At 36.9% G+C, this 19,778-nt stretch overlaps 1 protein-coding gene across 2 annotated transcripts in view; it reads left to right on the top strand.

The window, feature by feature from the left end:
- The window catches only part of LOC126163186 (ATP-binding cassette sub-family C member 4-like), a 275,451-nt gene that overhangs the window by 229,494 nt on the left and 26,179 nt on the right, over positions 1-19,778 (top strand). For both annotated transcript variants that reach the window (XM_049920137.1, XM_049920138.1), the window contains exons 17-21: positions 4,443-4,549; positions 7,385-7,508; positions 17,601-17,771; positions 19,059-19,186; positions 19,270-19,515. In XM_049920137.1, coding sequence (XP_049776094.1) covers positions 4,443-4,549; positions 7,385-7,508; positions 17,601-17,771; positions 19,059-19,186; positions 19,270-19,515 — 776 coding nt within the window. The remainder of the gene's footprint in view (positions 1-4,442; positions 4,550-7,384; positions 7,509-17,600; positions 17,772-19,058; positions 19,187-19,269; positions 19,516-19,778) is intronic.

Here is a 19,778-nt window from a genome sequence, read left to right as displayed (position 1 = left end):
GCAGAGACAGGCTGGACAGTGAAGGGGGAGGCGTGTTTATAGCGATAAGAAGTGCAATAGTATCGAAGGAAATTGACGGAGATCCGAAATGTGAAATGATTTGGGTGAAGGTCACGGTTAAAGCAGGCTCAGACATGGTAATTGGATGTCTCTATAGACCCCCTGGCTCAGCAGCTGGTGTGGCAGACCATCTGAAGGAAAGTTTGGAAAATATTTCGAGTAGATTTCCCCACCATGTTATAGTTCTGGGTGGAGATTTTAATTTGCCGGATATAGACTGGAAGACTCAAACGTTCATAACGGGTGGCAGGGACAAAAAATCCAGTGAAATTTTTTTAAGTGCTTTATCTGAAAACTACCTTGAGCAGTTAAATGGAGAACCGACTCATGGTGATAACATATTAGACCTTCTGGTGACAAACAGACCCGAACTATTTGAAAAAGTTAACGCAGAACAGGGAATCAGCGATCATAAAGCGGTTAAGGCATCGATGATTTCAGACGTAAATAGAAATATTAAAAAGGGTAGGAAGATTTTTCTGTTTAGAAAAAGTGACAAAAAGCAGATTTCAGAGTACCTGTTGGCTCAACACAAAAGTTTTGTCTCAAGTACAGATAGTGTTGAGGATCAGTGGACAAAGTTCAAAACCATCGTACATTATGCGTTAGATGAGTATGTGCCAAGCAAGATCGTAAGAGATGCAAAAGAGCCACCGTGGTACAACAACCGAGTTAGAAAACTGCTGCAGAAGCAAAGGGAACTTCACAGCAAACATAAACATAGCCAAAGCCTTGCAGACAAACAAAAATTACGCGAAGCGAAATGTAGTGTGAGGAGGGCTATGCGAGAGGCGTTCAATGAATTCGAAAGTAAAGTTCTATGTACTGACTTGGCAGAAAATCCTAAGAAATTTTGGTCTTATGTCAAAGTGGTAGGTGGATCAAAACAAAATGTTCAGACACTCTGTGACCAAAATGGTACTGAAATAGAGGATGACAGACTAAAGGCCGAAATACTAAATGTCTTTTTCCAAAGTTGTTTCACAGAGGAAGACTGCAGTGTAGTTCCTTCTCTAGATTGTCGCACAGATGACAAAATGGTAGATATCGAAATAGATGACAGAGGGATAGAGAAACAATTAAAATCGCTCTAAAGAGGAAAGGCCTCTGGACCTGATGGGATACCAGTTCGACTTTACACAGAGTACGTGAAGGAACTTGCCCCCCTTCTTGCAGCGGTGTACCGTAGGTCTCTAGAAAAGCATAGCGCTCCAAAGGATTGGAAAAGGGCACAGGTCATCCCCGTTTTTAAGAAGGGACGTCGAACAGATGTGCAGAACTATAGACCTATATCTCTAACGTCGCTCAGTTGCAGAATTTTGGAACACGTATTGTGTTCGAGTATAATGACTTTTCTGGAGACTAGAAATCTACTCTGTAGGAATCAGCATGGGTTTCGAAAAAGATGGTCATGTGAAACCCAGCTCGCTCTATTCATCCACGAGACTCAGAGGGCCATAGACATGGGTTCACAGGTAGATACCATGTTTCTTGACTTCCGCAAGGCGTTCGATACAGTTCCCCACAGTCGTTTAATGAACAAAGTAAGAGCATATGGACTATCAGACCAATTGTGTGACTGGATTGAGGAGTTCCTAGATAACAGGACACAGCATGTCATTCTGAATGGAGAGAAGTCTTCCAAAGTAAAAGTGATTTCAGGTGTGCCGCAGGGGAGTGTCATAGGACCATTGCTATTCACAATATACATAAATGACCTGGTGGATGACATCGGAAGTTCACTGAGGCTTTTTGCAGATGATGCTGTGGTGTATCGAGAGGTTGTAACAATGGAAAATTGTACTGAAATGCAGGAGGATCTGCAGCGAATTGACGCATGGTGCAGGGAATGGCAATTGAATCTCAATATAGACAAGTGTAATGTGCTGCGAATACACAGAAAGATAGATCCTTTATCATTTAGCTACAAAATAGCAGGTCAGCAACTGGAAGTGGTTAATACCATAAATTATCTGGGAGTACACATTAGGAGTGATTTAAAATGGAATGATCATATAATGTAAAGCAGATGCCAGACTGAAATTCATTGGAAGAATCCTAAGGAAATGCAATCCGAAAACAAAGGAAGTAGGTTACAGTACGCTTGTTCGCCCACTGCTCGAATACAGCTCAGCAGTGTGGGATCCGTACCAGATAGGGTTGATAGAAGATATAGAGAAGATCCAACGGAGAGCAGTGCGCTTCGTTGCAGGATCATTTAGTAATCGCGAAAGCGTTACGGAGATGATAGATAAACTCCAGTGGAAGACTCTGCAGGAGAGACGCTCAGTAGCTCGGTACGGGCTTTTGTCAAAGTTTCGAGAACATACCTTTACCGAAGAGTCAAGCAGTATATTGCTCCCTCCTACGTATATCTTGCGAAGAGACCATGAGGATAAAATCAGAGAGATTAGAGCCCACATAGAGGCATACCGACAATCCTTCTTTCCACAAACAATACGAGGCTGGAATAGAAGGGAGAACCGATAGAGGTACTCAAGGTACCCTCCGCCACACACCGTCAGGTGGCTTGCGGAGTATGGATGTAGATGTAGATGTAGATGTTCTGGTAGAATGTATGGAAAAATGATATGCCATTTTTATCTATCTGGAAGGTCAAACTTTCTTTAAATTTCTGAGGTTCTGCTCCAGTTGTTCTTGTTCCAGCAGTTGATAAGCAGACACTTGTCTTCCACCATATGGAGTGCATAGCTCTATCTTGGACTTTGTCATTGTGTTTAAATGTTTGAAACAGACTTCTGACCAGGGTTTCCTATAACTGAATATTTTGAGGGACAGTGCTGAACCACTTCAGCAAATAAACAAATAATTTTTTTAAATACCAACAAGCTTTTGTCTTGTTTATAATACCCGTAACTACTAATATGGATCAATAACATGTGAGGATAGTGAGAGTGAGGTTCATTCTAGCTAGCTTTACACGTTACTGATGTGTAATAGCAGAATACAAGTTATAATTGATTTGATAGTCATGATTACCACACAAAATTCACATGCAGTGAAGTGAAAGATTATGATGACTATCAACCCATATATGACATAACAATGATGAAAACTTTTATCCTTGTAACACTTGTCAAGCAAAATTGTATTTACACTGTTTTGAGAATGGTATAATAATTGAAACTAATTGTCAATAAAAAGGGTATTCATGCAGCTCCTCATTGGTGTTTCAAACATGAATTTCTTTTTTATATCAGTATTGCTCCTACTCTCCACCCCAGGCTGATGTCTGTATTTGAAGCTTTCTTTGTTTTGATCCATTCATACTCTCCATATGTGGCTTCTGCAACCTATTTTGCATACGTGTTATGTGCTTGACAAGTGGCACAGCGGACTTCTAATAAGAGATATGAAATCAGATTATGGTAAGATCACCATGGTTCATTCATTAAGTCTGTCCTACCATGCCCAAGCAAACTAGCACTGTATGTTAATGAACTGATGCCAACTTGCTGTTAAGTATGAATGACATAAATATTGATTGTCATACAGTTATAAGTATTTACATATATATTAAATCATCATCCTGTGCTAAATAATGTGTATGAGAATATGTGTGTGTGTTTGTGTGTGTGTGTGTGTGTGTGTGTGTGTGTGTGTGTGTGTGTACACTCTATAGCTTTGAAAAACTTTTCATCCAGAAGCTAGAAGCAGCTCTGTCTTGTTTATGTGCCTTTCTACCCCCTACGATTTGATACATTTTTACCTTTACTGTTTCAATTATTTACATCCTGTCAGAACTTTATATTGCCATACTCATAACACACGTCAACTGGATTTGTAAATGTTCATATTCATTCTAAGATCTACTAAATGTGATGTATATGGGCATGAAATATAAACTGATTCATAAGAAATGCTAGAAAAATTCCATTGTAACTAAGCTGATTCTATTAAGTAGCATCTGAAGTGCTATTGGTAACACAAATTGGATATAGTGCTTCTTCACTATAACATTTAGTTATTCATTTGATAATTAATTACCATACCTATACCCTCACTTCTTTAATTGTGTGTTCCTTTTATTTGTCAGTCATATGTGACATGTACTCCTCCTTGCTTTTCCAACTTTCCACTTTTCATTCCTTCCATTTTCCTTGGAGTGGACAAAATGAAGATTATTCCAGAAAGATAAAGCACTATTTTTTGTCACCATCTGTTCTGCAATGATGGTATTGCTTGTGAATATTGCATTTAAAAAATTTTAATGCCCTATGTAGATATAATCAGTAAGGGTGAAGCAGTGTAAATCAGTTTCAAACATTTCAAACTTTAGCTTTGCTGTATTCAAAATTTTCATATTTTTGTAAATTTATTGGTAATGAAATTTTCAATACCTTTGTTTCTCAAATTTACAGCTCGGAGCCCTGTCTTTTCATATATCTCAGCTTCTTTAAATGGTCTTACTACCATTAGATCATCAGCAGCTGAGAATATGGTCATGAAAGAATTCGACAACCTTCAGGTATGAATATTAAGTAAAGGAACAGAAATTAAATATGTCTTACATAATGTACTGTAAATTATTATGGACCATAATATATTGTCACACAATGGAATGTAGATGATGTCTATTCAAGCCCAATTAAAAAATGATCCCCTAGAAAATGTGTCACAAAATTCTTGGGTCTTTGGGTTCAGCAAGACTTAAAGTGGGACACACATATAAATAACTTGTGTAGAAAACTATCTTCTGTGTGCTACGGCCTAAGAATTTTAAAGGTTACAGCAAGAAAAACAACAGTACTGCAGGCATACTATGCACAGTTCTACTCACTAGTCCGATATGGGATCATTTTCTGGGGATACTCAACTCACAGTGTAAAGGTTTTTAGAATGCAAAAAAGAGCTTTAAGAATAATTTGTGGCCTTAAAAAGATGGAGTTCTGTAAATCCCATTTTACTGAGCTTGGTGTTCTAAATGTTCCAAGTTTATTCATTTATGAAACTATCTTGTTCACTAGGGACTACCTCCTGAAAACAGGCAAACTGCTACAGAGCAAAAATGTACACAACTATGGTACCAGAGGGAAATCAAATATACATCAAAAATATCACAGAACAACCACATATCAGAGGAGCATAATTAACATTGGTGTAATACTACACAATAAGATACCAGAGGAAATAAAACATACTACTCACCCAATATTTAAAGCTAAACTAAAGGCAGTTCTAATAAAGCACTGCTTCTATTCTGCAGGAGAATTTCTGAATAAGTAACAAAATTAATTGTAGTAGGTACCTAATTTTAATTGCTAATACTATGTATTATTTAGCTTATCTTTGACCTGTCCAATATCATTTGTACAATTTGTGCTATATGATAAAACTGGACCAATAAAAAATCAAAATCAAAATCAAATCAAATCAAATCAGATGGTAAGGAGAGAGGAAGAGCAGGAAAACAGAATTGTGTAAGTGTAGAATACAAGGATAAGGTATTATGAAGCCAAAGTCAAGATATATGTTCCAGAAAAATGGTTAAAAAAGTCAGACATTGTGACACACATGTGAGATTTGAACTTGTGATAAGTCCATGAGATACACTTTGAAAAAGAACTGTGAACAAGGTAGGGAACTGACAACTGAGGAGAAAATTAGAGAGGTTGTAATACTCACATAAAGGAGAAGGAAATGGGAAGACAAAGACTGGGAAATGAGGGTAAGACAGAGAATGATGAATCAAGGAAAGGGAAGAGGCAATGATAAGAAACTGTTAGAACAGTTTTGATCAAATTAAAGATAATGTATGGGGTGTGATTGGAAAGTTTTAAGAATGTGCTTGTAATTGTACAATGGTGGTACTTACATGCTACTGTGATGCATCTCCTTCAAAATAGTCCCCTTCTGACTGAACACACCAACTCCAATGGTGTTTCCACTTTTGGAAACATTTGTGGAATCGAGTCAAATCACTTCCCTTTCAGTGAAAATTTCAGTTTAGGAAACAGGTAGAAGGCCACAGGGACCAAAGGGTAGTTGTGGAAGCTCAGGAGTTTGAATTCGGCAAAAATTCAATGATGGAAAAGGCGCGATGAGCCAGAGCATTATCATGGTGTAGTACCCAACTCCTGTCTTTCCACAATGCAGGCCTTTCCTTCTGCACCTTTTCACACAAACACCCAAGGACACATTTGTAGTATTCCTGGTTAATTGTCTGTCCTCCAGAGGTAAATTTATGATGCTCAGTACCGGTAGAATCGGAAAAAATCACCATCATCATCTTCACCTTCGACCAACTTAGCCATGCTTTTGTAGGTCATGGTGAACCTGGAATCTTCCAGCGTGAAGACTGCACTTTGTTTTCAGGATCATATCCATATACGCACAATTCGTGACCTGTAATTACCCTATTTAACAAATCTGGGTCATTTTTAGTCCTATTAATCAGTCCTTGGGGCACACTTCAAGTTGGTATTGTCTCTGATCACTTGACAACGCTTTTGAAATTAATTTTGCGGGCACTCGACGCGTGTTCAGATATTCAGTTTAATTGACTGAACTGCATAGAAACTTAATTTAAGTTCATCAGCCATCTCCCTAATTGTAAGTCTACAATCAGAGTCCATAAAGTCGCAAACTTTCACAACATTTTCATTTGTTTTTGAGGTGGAAGGACGGGCAGACCATGGTTTATCTTCAAATGATTCATGGCCATTTTTAAATCTGTTGAACCAGACAAAAGCATCTGACTGGCTCATACAGTTATCTCCAAAAGCTGTTTTTAATAGTTCGTAAGTCTCAGAAGCTGATTTCCCAGTTTTAAAACAAAATTTCACACAAACTCGTTGCTCCGTTTTTATGTCCATTTTCACACAGACAAAATCCGGCAACAAGCTCTAACAGATCTGCATTCAACCAGCTGTCACAATGAACTGAATAAAGGAAATGCAGTTTCCTGTCAGAGAGCATTCAAGGGCAAGGCAATGACTCACTCCGCACCTGTGTGTACCTGTCTGTTAATTCCCATCATGCAACCACAATCACGTTGGAAACCTTTTCGCGTAAATCACCTGAGTACAAATGACAGCTCCACCAGTACACTGCCCTTTTATACCTTGTGTACATGATCCTATCGCCATCTCTATACGTGCATGTCACTATTGCATGACGGTAAGTCCATAGTCTCAAAATTACTTAATTCTTTTAGTGTGGCTGTTAGGTGTATTTCTATAATTTACAAGTACGTACAGGTTCTTCAACTGCTTTTACTTGTTCAAACTTTTATTGTTCACTAGATGTTGTGTGATATTGCTTTTGAAAACTGTTCTAAAGATTCTGTATTTTTTTTCCATAGGACTTGCACACTTCATCTTGGTACATGAGTATTGCAGGCAAGACTGCATTTGGATTTGTTCTTGATGTGCTTAGTGCAATTTTTGTGTCACTTGTGATTCTCAGCTTCCTGACAGTTAACACAGGTAGGTCTCAGTTGTCACTCTTTCTTTTGATACCAGGAACCAGCACAAAAGCACTTCTCCGTACTGCAGCTTTTGTTACAAATTCAATTCTGTTACAAATGATGGAGTCATCTTGAATGAAGGTCATCCAGTGGTTTATATCATGTTTTAAGTTTTAATGTAAAGTGGGCACTGTATTTTTCAAAACTTTATTATTCAATGTATAGTTTTCAGACCACTGAGATAACAATACAATTAGTTTTTGAGGAAAAATTGTATTCAAAGAGTTATATAAACCATAAGCACTCCAGGGTTCAATCCAACTAATTATTATTTGTTCTAGGATCTACATATATTATGAGAAAGCCCTCATTCTCCACTTTCAAACAAAGTTTTACTTTTTCTGAAAGCTTCATAATTCAAAATCTATTCCTATTAAAAATTATCATATTCCAGAACTTTCAAATCTTGAAATGTTAACCTGTCAAAACTCCACTGATATAGTTCTGTAGCCATCTGATTCCAAAACTGTATGGCTTTCCCAGAGTAGCATGTTAATTCAGTAAAATATTTCAGTTAGCAAATATGATTTTCCAGAAAATATTTGGCAGTCTTTGGAATCCCAGTACACTTTAAAACTTCTACCACATAAAAAATAATTGTTATTTTGTCAGTTTTCGATTATACAGGTTACAGTTAAACAAATTACTTCATTTTCTGATGTGTATATATATTACCTGTTTTTTGTGTCTTTTACATTCTTCTTCTCTCTTAGTTACGCCCAATTAAACAGTGCATTTGAACTTGTTACCTTGGTGTGACAGCTGATATTTCTTCTTCTCTTCCCAAAGTATCTTCATAAATTCACTGTGTTGCTTCTTGTGTTCCTCTGTCGACTGTTTTCTAGTGTTTTTTTATTTTGTTTTTATTTTTTAGCTTTTGCCACAAATTTGTGATTTGCAACTAAGATTCCAAGGACTTTTTGTTCTCTGATAGTATCTTCTGTGGCATCTTTTTCTCATAAGCCTTCTAACCAAGTATCTGAAATTATTACATTAGTATTTGTTAATCTAGTGTCATCCATTCTGTAGCTGTGACCATGAAACTTCAAGTGTCTTCTCTGTACTGCAACAGTGAATGTATCTAATGCTGTGTATAAGTTCATAGTTTTGCATCTAATTTATATGCCATTAATATTAGTGGACTATAAAGTTTTCTTAGAATTTTTTGTTCTTCCTTTGCAGTTTCATCAATTTTTGAATGGCCTCCTAAATATGTAGTTTCTGAGGCATACAGTACTTCGGGCAAGAAAACTCTCTTGTTACGACAAAGTTTCAATTAAGCAATATCAATCGTTCATTGTAGTGATTCCATACTATTCTGTACACTTTCTGGCATTCAGTGGCTCTTTCTAAATTGGCTTTACTGTCTAGTCGAGATGCTAATATTATTCCTGCAGGATATTTAAAAGAAGACAATGTGGAATTGTCCCATATTTCATTTGTAGTGGAAATCTTCTGATATTTTTATGTAAAGTTTCCACCAAATGAGACAAAAGTGTTAAAAACAGTCTCAAAAATAAATGCCCAACCACTTACTATAATAGCTGACCAGTCCCTTCAAGAAGTTTATTTTCCAGACACATCTACATATGCTGTAGTTAAGCCACTATTCAAAAAAGACACAAATCAACATATACAAAACTATCATGCAACCTCTCTTCTTCCATCACTATAAAAAAATAGTTGAAATGGCAGTCACCATACAAATTCAAAATTTCATAGAAACATTTAAAATAATCTCAAAGAATCTATATGGGTATCAAAAAGGCAAAACCACAGTATCTACTATAAACCATTTTGAAGATAAAATTAGCTCCTCTCTAGGCAATTCACTGTATGCCACAGGAATTTTTTGTGACCTGTCAAAGGCCTTCGATAGTGTGAGTCACTCATTGCTACTCTGTAAACTGGAAAAATATGGAATTAGGGGCACTGCATTAGAATGGTTTAAGTCCTACCTAACCAACCAAAGACAAAGAGTTGTTATATCTACAGAGAGACAAACTTATACTTCAAAATGGAAAATATTTCACATGGAAAACCCCCAAGGTTCTGTTGTAGGTCTCGTGCTGTTTCTGTTTTACTTATATGGTCTACCACTTAACACTGAGTATCGCTTATAGAAAAAGTACATACCTGGTTTGATTTAAATGGGTTAAAATTAGACATGGAACAGACTCGGTTAATGCAGTTTGAAACAAAACAACCAAACTCAAATAATATTCAGATCAGTCACAGAAACCAGGATTTGCAAACAGTTAGCTGTGTGAAATTCCTAGGAATGCAACTGGATAAAAATCTGTCATGGGGCTCACATATACAGTACCTTGCAAATAAAGTAAGTAGCCTAGCATTTGCAATGTGTATACTGTACAATGTTACCAGTATGGACATAAGAAAAGTGGTATATCACAGCTACTTTGTATCAGATATAAGGTATGGAATTGTACTTTGCGGTAACTCAAGCCATATGTGTCATATAACAAAACTTCAGAAAACCATCATTACATCGCACTGTTGGGTGAGCAAAATCATGTCACCTGCTCCTAAAATATCTAAGTATATTCAGTGTTTCCTCACTGTACATTTCTGAGCTGATTATCTTTTGTGCATAGTAACCCTGACTTATATGCAGAAAATCATTTTCAACATGACTACACCAGAAATCAAAATAATTTTATGCTGCCCATCCACTGTTCAAAATTTTATGCTCAAACACCATGGTATATGGATATGAAAATTTATAACAAAGTTAAAGGCAGCATAAAATTAGAAGAAACACTGAAAATACCTTATGTGATACTCTAGTGCAGATATGTTATTATTCACTAGAATAATTGATAAATGACTACCTGAAAATTTGAGCAAGAGAGAACAAGTACTTAGGACTGTTAATTTTTAAAAGTTTGTTACTTTCTAAGAAAAACTATTATTGCTTAGTTAATTAATTATCCAGAAAGTATATTATATTAAAATATTGTAAGAAAAATTGTAAATCAGTTTTTGTGTTTTGAGGAGCCTCCTCTATGTTAAGTATATGCCTTGAAACTATATGGCACAAGACAATAAACTTCTATTATATTATATTCATTTCAAGGCCTATCTTTGATGCTATCTTGTGTAACTTCTCTATGGCATACTTGGTTTCCGCACAAGTCTTAGTGAAGACAGCTAGACTGTCAGCAAACACTTTGATTCTCCGTCTTGAGGTCCTGATGTTTATACCCATAATATCTTCCCCCCCCCCCCCCATTCTCTGATGACTTGTCTAACACAGTGTTAAACAGAAGTGAGGAGAGGCCATCTCCTTGTCAAACAACTGTATGTATTTCAGAAGGATCAGACATTTCACCAAGGAACTTTACTAGAAATTTTGTGTCTGAGAGAGTCTGACAGATTAGTTTGCTAGTCTTCCTATTTAACCTGAGCTCTTCTAAAGTGATCAAAGTGATTTGTCTATCAATAGTCATACATCTTCTTGAAATACACTAAGCTTAAGTATGTGATGGTCCTTCAATATATTCTGTTGTCTTCAAACAACAAATCTGCTCAGCATATTATCTGCCCTTTGTAAAGTCTGCTTATATTCGACAATCAAATAACCCATTTGCTGCTCGACTCAATTTAAGACATTGGATAGAACCTCATGTATAACTGTCAGAAGAGACAGGCTCCTGTTATTGTTGGGAGTCTATTCTATCACTTCTTTTATGCGTTGGGGTATAATAGCTTTCTTCCTGTCCTTCAGAATCACGTCAGTTTTCAATATTTCTGCTAAAAGTCCACAAATTCTTTTGATGAGGTCACATCCTCCTATTTTTAACATGTCTGCAGTCATGCCATCCTCTCCTGGGGCTTTGTTATTTTTAAGTAATTGAATTATCCCTCTTGTTTCATGAATTGTTGGGGGCTAAGAGTCTGGGTTTAGTACAGTTTTTTTTTTCCAGAATGCAATCTTTACACTGGAGTATCACAGTCCAGTAAATTTTGAAAGTAATCAGCAAGTTTCATGCTGTTTTTTGTCTCTTGCTTTCCATTAATTTGACAGAAACACAATGTTGGTCTTGTAGATGTTTCGTGTTGTTTTTCTAGAAATCCTGGTCTATTTCCACGAGTCTGTTTTTGTTGTAGGCAAACAGCAAAGTTTTTTGACATTGATTTATGTATCTTCAGAAAGAACTCTCTTCTTTCAACCATTCGATTTCTTTCCCATGATGCCATGCTTTGTTTCACTTATAGAAGGGTTCATCTCAAGTTGTGCTCCACCATCTGTGTATACATTTCATGGGTGGCTGTTCTAATTTCATGGCTGATGTTTCTAATGTGTTACTACAACCTGGCTGCTCCTTGGAATATTGTTTTTTTATATCATGAGTGACAGCCTCGGCATTTTTCATCAGGCAGTCTGTACCAACTCTTGAAGTTCATCCTTTTGATCTAGCTCTGTTTGGTTCGAACTTAATTTTGTTTTGTGTTAAGTAGTGATCAGAATCAACTGCTCTCTTCCATACTCTGACATTTTGAATTTAATGCATATTCTTTGTACAAACTGCCACATGACAAGCTGGAATTCTCCTAATAATAGATTAGGTGACCACCAGGTTTTCTTTTTGTATTGAGGTCTCATAAGCTTTGCAGACATAAGATGCAGCACAAATAATGTACAGAAGATTATTACATGTTCTCCATTCGTATTTGTCTGCCCATGCACTGGATGAAATCCTAGCAATTACCTGAATTTCTTCTCGATGCCATCCTGTGCACTGGAATCATTTAATGAGATTTTCACACAGTGTTTGGGGCTCTTGCTTGTAGTTTCATCTAGTGATTCCCAAACATCTTCTACTTTCTGAGGTTCTTTCTTGTTATCACTGTTATCACCCTCTTTTATGGATCTATGGAATGAATAATTAACCAAATCAAATTTAATCTAATCTAAGTAAGAGCATGAGCATTTATTAAGGAATATGCTTTGGTGATTGACTTCCCTGTAGCAACTGAATTCTACTATTTGGGGATGTAAATTTGGTAGCTGAATCAAAAATCATTTCCATTACTGCAAAGGCAGTCTCAAGTATTGATAACTTGTCTTTGATTTTATGGTTGGGTACCTTTAAATATCCTGAATTTTACTGATTCAAAATGCTTTTCATCTTGGAAATGTGTTACATGGATTGCTAGGATTTGAATGGCGCATTTTCCTGGAGTATTGGTCTGCTGTTTAAGTCTGTTAGTTTTCAGCAGGGTGCTGATATTAATAGTGCCTAAAAAGTTCTTTCTCTTGGAGTGAAGAGATTTTGAGAAACTCTGATTCTTCTCCACATGATGTTCCCAGTCTCACAGAATCTTCTGATGATTGGGAACAATTGGACATGTGTCTGGGACCTGGGGTAGTTGTGTTTGTAGCATTTGTTCCATTATACCAATTTTACAAGTATAAGGGGGAGGGGACAGGATCACAAAATTAGAACTTGATTTTTGAGATCAGGATGTGCCTCTATATGTTTTTGGCTAAGTTTTGTTTGGTATTTGAGAGCCTTTCCACCACTTGGGTGTGCCATGTGGGAGTATCACCTCTATGACAGGGTAAAAAGTTCATATAGTGTCTTTTATATTATTGGAAATCAGTTACTGTGTTTTACACAGTTTCATAAAAAACAGTTGTACGTAACATTTATAAATATGCATTGTGTACAAAGCAACAGTAAATCAGCAGTTATCATTCAAAGGGTGCAATTACTATACAAGTTCCTGATTAGCAGTTGATCTATAAAATATCTATGTCAGTCGACTACTTGTTTAACTATAGATGACCACTTGATATATTTCATTAAGCTACTTAGAGGCTAAGTGGGTTGCTCACCTGTATTATGAGATTTGTACAGTTCAGTACAGTTTATGAGGTAATAGAAGATTTGCAGAGAGAAATAACGTTTTTATATCAATTGAATGGCATATCGTTGGTGTGTTCTATAATATAATCTTTAGTTGCAATAAAATACTGGAAAATTATTTTACAAGATGTTGATGTACCTCATTCAAAAACCTGCTCATGCTGTTCACGCCAGATTATGTATGTGGTCATGAGATAACAGAAAAAATACATAATTGATCCGACTGCATTATAATACAGTACTTTCTCAATCTCAGATTCTTTTTCAATGGATAATAAATGCACACAAGGATCAGCTGCAGCACTAAAACCAATTGAATCACCCTTTCTAAAATTCTGAATTCTTCTTCTAATGTAAGCAAGTTGATGTATTCACATTTTCCTTGTTGCACAGTGTCATTCGACTTCCACTCACACAAAAACTTTATGAACCACTTTCCTAGACTTTGATCAGATAAGCTCACCATCTACAAATACTGGTAACATAACAACTTTGACACTGATTGTGCCACAGAATAAACACAGGTCAGCGTCATTCACTTCAAAATTAAACTGCAAAAGAAAAATTATTTGTGTCAATCACCAGCCCTTCAAGTATTTCCATATAGGTTTCTCCTTCAAGGTCTCTTGGCAAGAAGGTCTCATTGTATGAGAGTTGATGCCATAAATCCTGTTTGAAGCCTCTCGCACAAAAGCTGTGTTTGCTTTTTGTGTCAGACAAGACACTGAAAGTCCAATATGAGTCAATAACTTGCTGGCTGCAGGTTTTAGGAAAGATCTTCAAAATTTTGTTCTCCTTGTGAGGCTCTAGTTCCTCTGTAATCAACTTTCTCCCAATGTTTCAAGTTGGAACTGGAAACTGCATCTGTGAAGCTGTTGGGAATATGATACTGGATGAAATAAACTTTAAAAATGGATTACGGTCGAGAGTGTTTGTAATCCATTTTTAAAATACCTTTAGCAAGACCGCTGTTTCTCCACGAGAAATGTTCTAAAAAATTACTGAAATCAACTTTGTACCCCGCTGGTGTATGAATGGCAGAATGATCTCATAGCCATGTTGATTGGATTATGTTAGTTAGTTTCATGTTCCATGGATCATTTGCATGATAAACCACAATGATGTGGAACATGTCATTTTACATTCTCATCACAAGTTAATTTGGCTACATGCTGAACATTTTCCTCTATTAATTTATTTTTGGGTTCCATACCTCAAACAGTAAAAACAAAATCATTATAGAATCACTATGTTGTCCACCTGTCTGTCACACTCTCTTTCTGTCTGATTGTTAAAAATCTTTTTTCTCAGGAAAGAACATGTAAATAAAAGAAAAATGTCAAATTGAAACTTGTATCACATGCTAAGGTCTGTGGTCCCTTGGTTGTTGAAGGAACTGAACCTTATAAGTCAATGCAGTTAGAATACATGGTCATTTATATCACATATGTTGATACAAACTCACTTTTCAAAACCTGTAAGGTACTTCCCATTGATCCACGATCACCAGTCTGAAAATTGTTAATTTGCAATTATATCACACAAAAAAATTGGTTGTGTGATTTGTTATCCAACTGTCTGTCTGTCCATTTGTTAAGACTGTTTCTTCTCAAGAAAAAAAGGCAGTGATGTTCTTTGAAGCACATGCTCTGAAATTAAACAAATTCTTTTTGGTAGCTAGTATGTACAGAATGCTTTCAAGATGTCCCTCACAACATTTGCCATTATCTTCCTGGTTGACATTGACATTTCTCATACTGGTGACATGTCAGTCTTTATTATTGCTCAGTGATATGTGGTCTGCAGTTACGGACCACCCCTGTTGAAAAGTCAAGTGACGCGGTGTGCCATCAGTCATATTTTCAACTGATTGTACTCGAGCCATTTCATGGAAGTCTCTCATAATGTTTCCATGACATGACACTTTTTGTCCAATAAGATGATAAATCCAGAGTCAGATTTATCTTTGACACTTTATTATTCCTCCATGTCTTGCTTTTTCTTCAAGCACTCCCAAGCTAAATTACCTTTTTCTTTTACTTACGGACATTACCATATGTAGAACAAGAGGTTGTCACATCATTGAACTTTGTCAAGTAAATATTCACCATTTCATGTTATGGTGTAGATATGTGGGTGGCATACTACTATGGCACCAAGGACAATTACCGTGAGTTTGTCAGAAATCTGAAGAGAGTCCACAAAAGCATCGAGTTCACTGTACAGCAGAGTGAGAAGGGCATCGGCTTCCAGTCCGTCCAAAGCAGACTTCATAATGTCACCTTGTTACACGAAGCCTTTGATAAAGAATTTCGTGACATCCTTCATATTTCCCAGGTCAATTGATACGACAGAAATTCAGTGACCAGTATTAATTAGAGCATACTTCACTAAAAATACTGGTTTGGTGTTGGATAGGGACTGGGAGAGGGTGTTACAGTATGGAGGGAAGATGAGTAGGAAAAAGGATACATAGGCTGCCATGGGATTCTGTATTATTGTAAAATTTTGGAAATATTTTGTAAACATCTCAGGGCAAAAAATATAAAGTATAAGACTGGTTTTCTTTATCCCTGGCAAACTGGACAAAAGAGGGAGACAAAGAGAAAAGATGCTTTCTCAAAAATATCGTGCCACTGGGGTTTATTCTATCCAGTGTGACAATTGCCTTAAGTGTTACATGGGGTACACTGGCCATGGGTTCAATGTGAGGTTCAGAGAGCATGAAAATTTTAGAAGTTCAAGGTCTGTCTTGGGTGCCCACTTTCAAAGTATGGACACTCTGTGGTTGCCGGCTGGAGTGGCCGAGCAGTTCTAGGCGCTACAGTCTGGAACCACGCGACCGCTACGGTCACAGGTTCAAATTCTGCCTCGGGCACGGATGTGTGTGACGTCCTTAGGTTAGTTAGGTTTAAGTAGTTCTAAGTTCTAGGGGCTGATCACCTCAGCAGTTAAGTCCCATTGTGCTCAGAGCCATTTGAACCATTTTGAACACTGGTCATTATGCCTAAAAATAAAGAACTTTACATAGGGAAGGAAAGAACCACATACTTAATGTCTTAGAAGAAGTGGAGATATGCGTGGCATGTAATTGTATCCACAACTCATACTGAATAACCAGATCGACCTACAGCATGGGGGCATTTTATTGAATTTTGACTCTCTTGCAAGAGCCTAGTGATTCCTTTAACCTGGTTTATTACAGAATGTTTGTCTCCCTTGTTTACCTTTATGCATTTTTTGGTTTTGCAACTTCTTTTCCTTCCTGTGAATTTGATTGTGCCACCACTTTGTGTCCAATGTAATCTGCTCTTGCATCTGGGTCTGTCCTCTAGACATTACATACACGGTATCTGCTTGCTGTGTTATCCTCATTTTGTCAAAACTGATGTAATGAAGCCACAACTTCTGTAGTATGTTTAGAGTTAGGGGATGACATTTTGGTTTGTCCCATCCCATCTCATGGTGGCACTCTTTGGGCTAGTGACTCATGTGCCTTACACTTTGCTTCACCGCCTCACTCCACGCTTGCTGTGCGGCCAATGGTTGCTTTGGTTCACCCGTGTGGCTCTGTGCTGTGCCGACTTGCTAGTAAGCCTTCTGGTTCTTTCCTCATGTTCAGCATCTCACTTTTGCTCTTTGGTTATAGGCACACCCTTTTTATATGGCGTAGGATTTTTTCCACTGCCCAACTTTTTATTCATTGACTATCTAATCTACAAACATTACAGTTTTAACTATGAAGATTGGCCATTCTACATTCTCTGCCATGTTGTTTACCATGTTTTAATTTTTATAAGTACACTTGTGTTTTTATCTGTTCTCATAATTAGGTATTACTTTGATGTATAGCCACTCAGTCACTATCACTGTTTATTTCTTGTTGTTTAGATATGCGTCTGATGCTGTGGCTATAAGCCAGAATACTGATAGTGCCTTAATAAAATTAGTTCAAGATACAGCTGTTTGTGGAGTGCTTGCTATAAAATGTTAACATTTTTTATTCATTTGCTTAAATGTGAACTGGATATTATCTCTACTGCATGAATATTTGGATTTGTTACTGCTATCATTTGTGTCTTATGATATCTAATATGTATCTTAATGTAAAAAGGGCTAGTGTTGCTTTTAATAATAAGATTGTATATTCTTTGCAGGTGCTTTGAGTGGTTATGTTGGACTTGCTATTGCCCATTCACTTATTCTTACTGGAATGGTTCAGTATGGCATTCGGCAGATGACAGAAGTTGTTAGTCAAATGACATCCGTTGAAAGAGTTCTTCAATATAACAACATAGAAAAGGAACCTTCATTTGAGTCAGAACCAGGTATTAGATAAAAACCACTAAATTCACATTGGCTAGTGTTTGTAATGATGAGGACATTGATTCAGAGTACGTACATCTAGGGCACGTGGATGATAAGTGTCAACACCTCACAGAGTGCCATATGATATGACCCTGCACATTTAAAATCAGTTTTTGTCAGTTTGGCAGAAATTCTTAGGGAAAAAAACTATACAAAAAGTAATAAAATGATAATAACAAGACATTCTGAAAATGTATAAATCATTACTCTCTGTACTGTAAGATAACTATCCTACTCTGTAATAGCAGCATGCCATTGCTAATACTGATAGGGTTCAGAATTCCTGAACCACTAGTTCAAACAATAGCCTATAGCTTTTAATGTCCATAAATATTTTGTTCATAGTTAATGGTTAACTAATACACTGCTTTGTAATAATATGTTGACTTGTACAAACATTCCCCATAAACAATTCCACTTAATGTTAGTCATGTTAATGACTGAACTATGGAGTAACAACAATATGAATAGCTAAGTTGTTCTTCTGAAATAGAAAACACACATACTCACACAAACACATCTCACATACATATGGCCACTGTCTATGGACATGGGCTCTAGCAAACAGAGGCAGTGGCCCTGTATGTGTGAGTTGTACTAGTGAATGTGTGTGTGTTTTCTATTTCAGAAGATGGACTTTGTCTGAAAAACTGACTCCTACACAAAGGTGAAGTGTATCTCCATATGCTTTGAATATTCATGGAACTCACAATTACTGGTCAGATATATGAAGCTTGGATCACACACTTTGAGGAATGTGTACGTCTTTGAACTACACAGACATTGTCTGCCTGTGTCTGTATATGTGCAGATGGATATGTGTGTGTGTGTGCGCATGTGTGTGTGTGAGAGTGTATACCTGTCCTTTTTTCCCCCTAAGTTAAGTCTTTCCACTCTCGGGATTGGAATGACTCCTTACCCTCTCCCTTAAAACCCATATTCTTTCGTCTTTCCCTTTCCTTCCCTCTTTCCTGCCGAAGCAACCTTGGGTTGCGAAAGCTTGAAATTTGTGTGCGTGTTTGTGTTTTTTATTGTCTCTGTCAACATACGCTTTCGTTTGGTAAGTTACAGCATTTTTGTTTTCAGATATATTTTTTCCCCGTGTAATATTTCCCTCTATTGTGTGTGTGTGTGTGTGTGTGTGTGTGTGTGTGTGTGTGTGTGTGTGTGTGTGTGTGTTGTATTTGCAGGGGTGCAGGGAGGGCATCCTATATGTTTATCTTGTATAAATTTTGTCCATTTTACAGGAAAGAAGCCATCAGTCCACTGGCCTCAAAAAGGTGAAATTCGTTTTGAAAATTTAAGCCTTTTATATGTTCCAACAGAGCCACCTGTTTTAAGAGAACTTAATTTCACTATACAGGCTGCACATAAGGTAAATGCAAACAACAGTCTTGCTTATTATATAGAATGTATTTAGTTAATTTTTTCCCTACAAATCTAAAATGTTCCTTCTAGGTGGGAATCGTAGGCAGAACTGGTGCTGGAAAATCTTCCCTTATTGCAGCATTGTTTCGACTGGCAAAACTGGAAGGCACCATTTACATTGATAATATAAACACACAATCCATTGGTCTGCATGATCTGAGGAAACGTATTTCAATTATTCCTCAGGAACCTGTGTTGTTCTCAGAAACAATTCGATATAATCTAGATCCTTTTCAAGAATTTCCAGATCATCAAATATGGAGTGCACTGGAAGAGGTAGGTGTAGCTGATTCTTTCACAAAATAATAAACAACATTTTTTGTGGTGTAAATGAATACATATGTCTTTTTGACTGGGTTGAACTTCAAACCTGTTCATATAACACAACATAATATCTAATTTAATGAACAATCAGAAACAACATCTCTTTCATATTTACCCAAGAAGTTCACTTTCCCAATTCAAAAAACAGGGTGCAGAACAACAGAACTTTTGGATCTGCAGGGACTCTGAGCAGCTGTAGCATGGCAGTTCTTTCT

Source organism: Schistocerca cancellata, chromosome 2 (genome assembly GCF_023864275.1).
Source record: "Schistocerca cancellata isolate TAMUIC-IGC-003103 chromosome 2, iqSchCanc2.1, whole genome shotgun sequence".
Lineage (NCBI taxonomy): Eukaryota > Metazoa > Arthropoda > Insecta > Orthoptera > Acrididae > Schistocerca > Schistocerca cancellata.
This window is presented reverse-complemented; position numbering and strand designations above follow the sequence as displayed.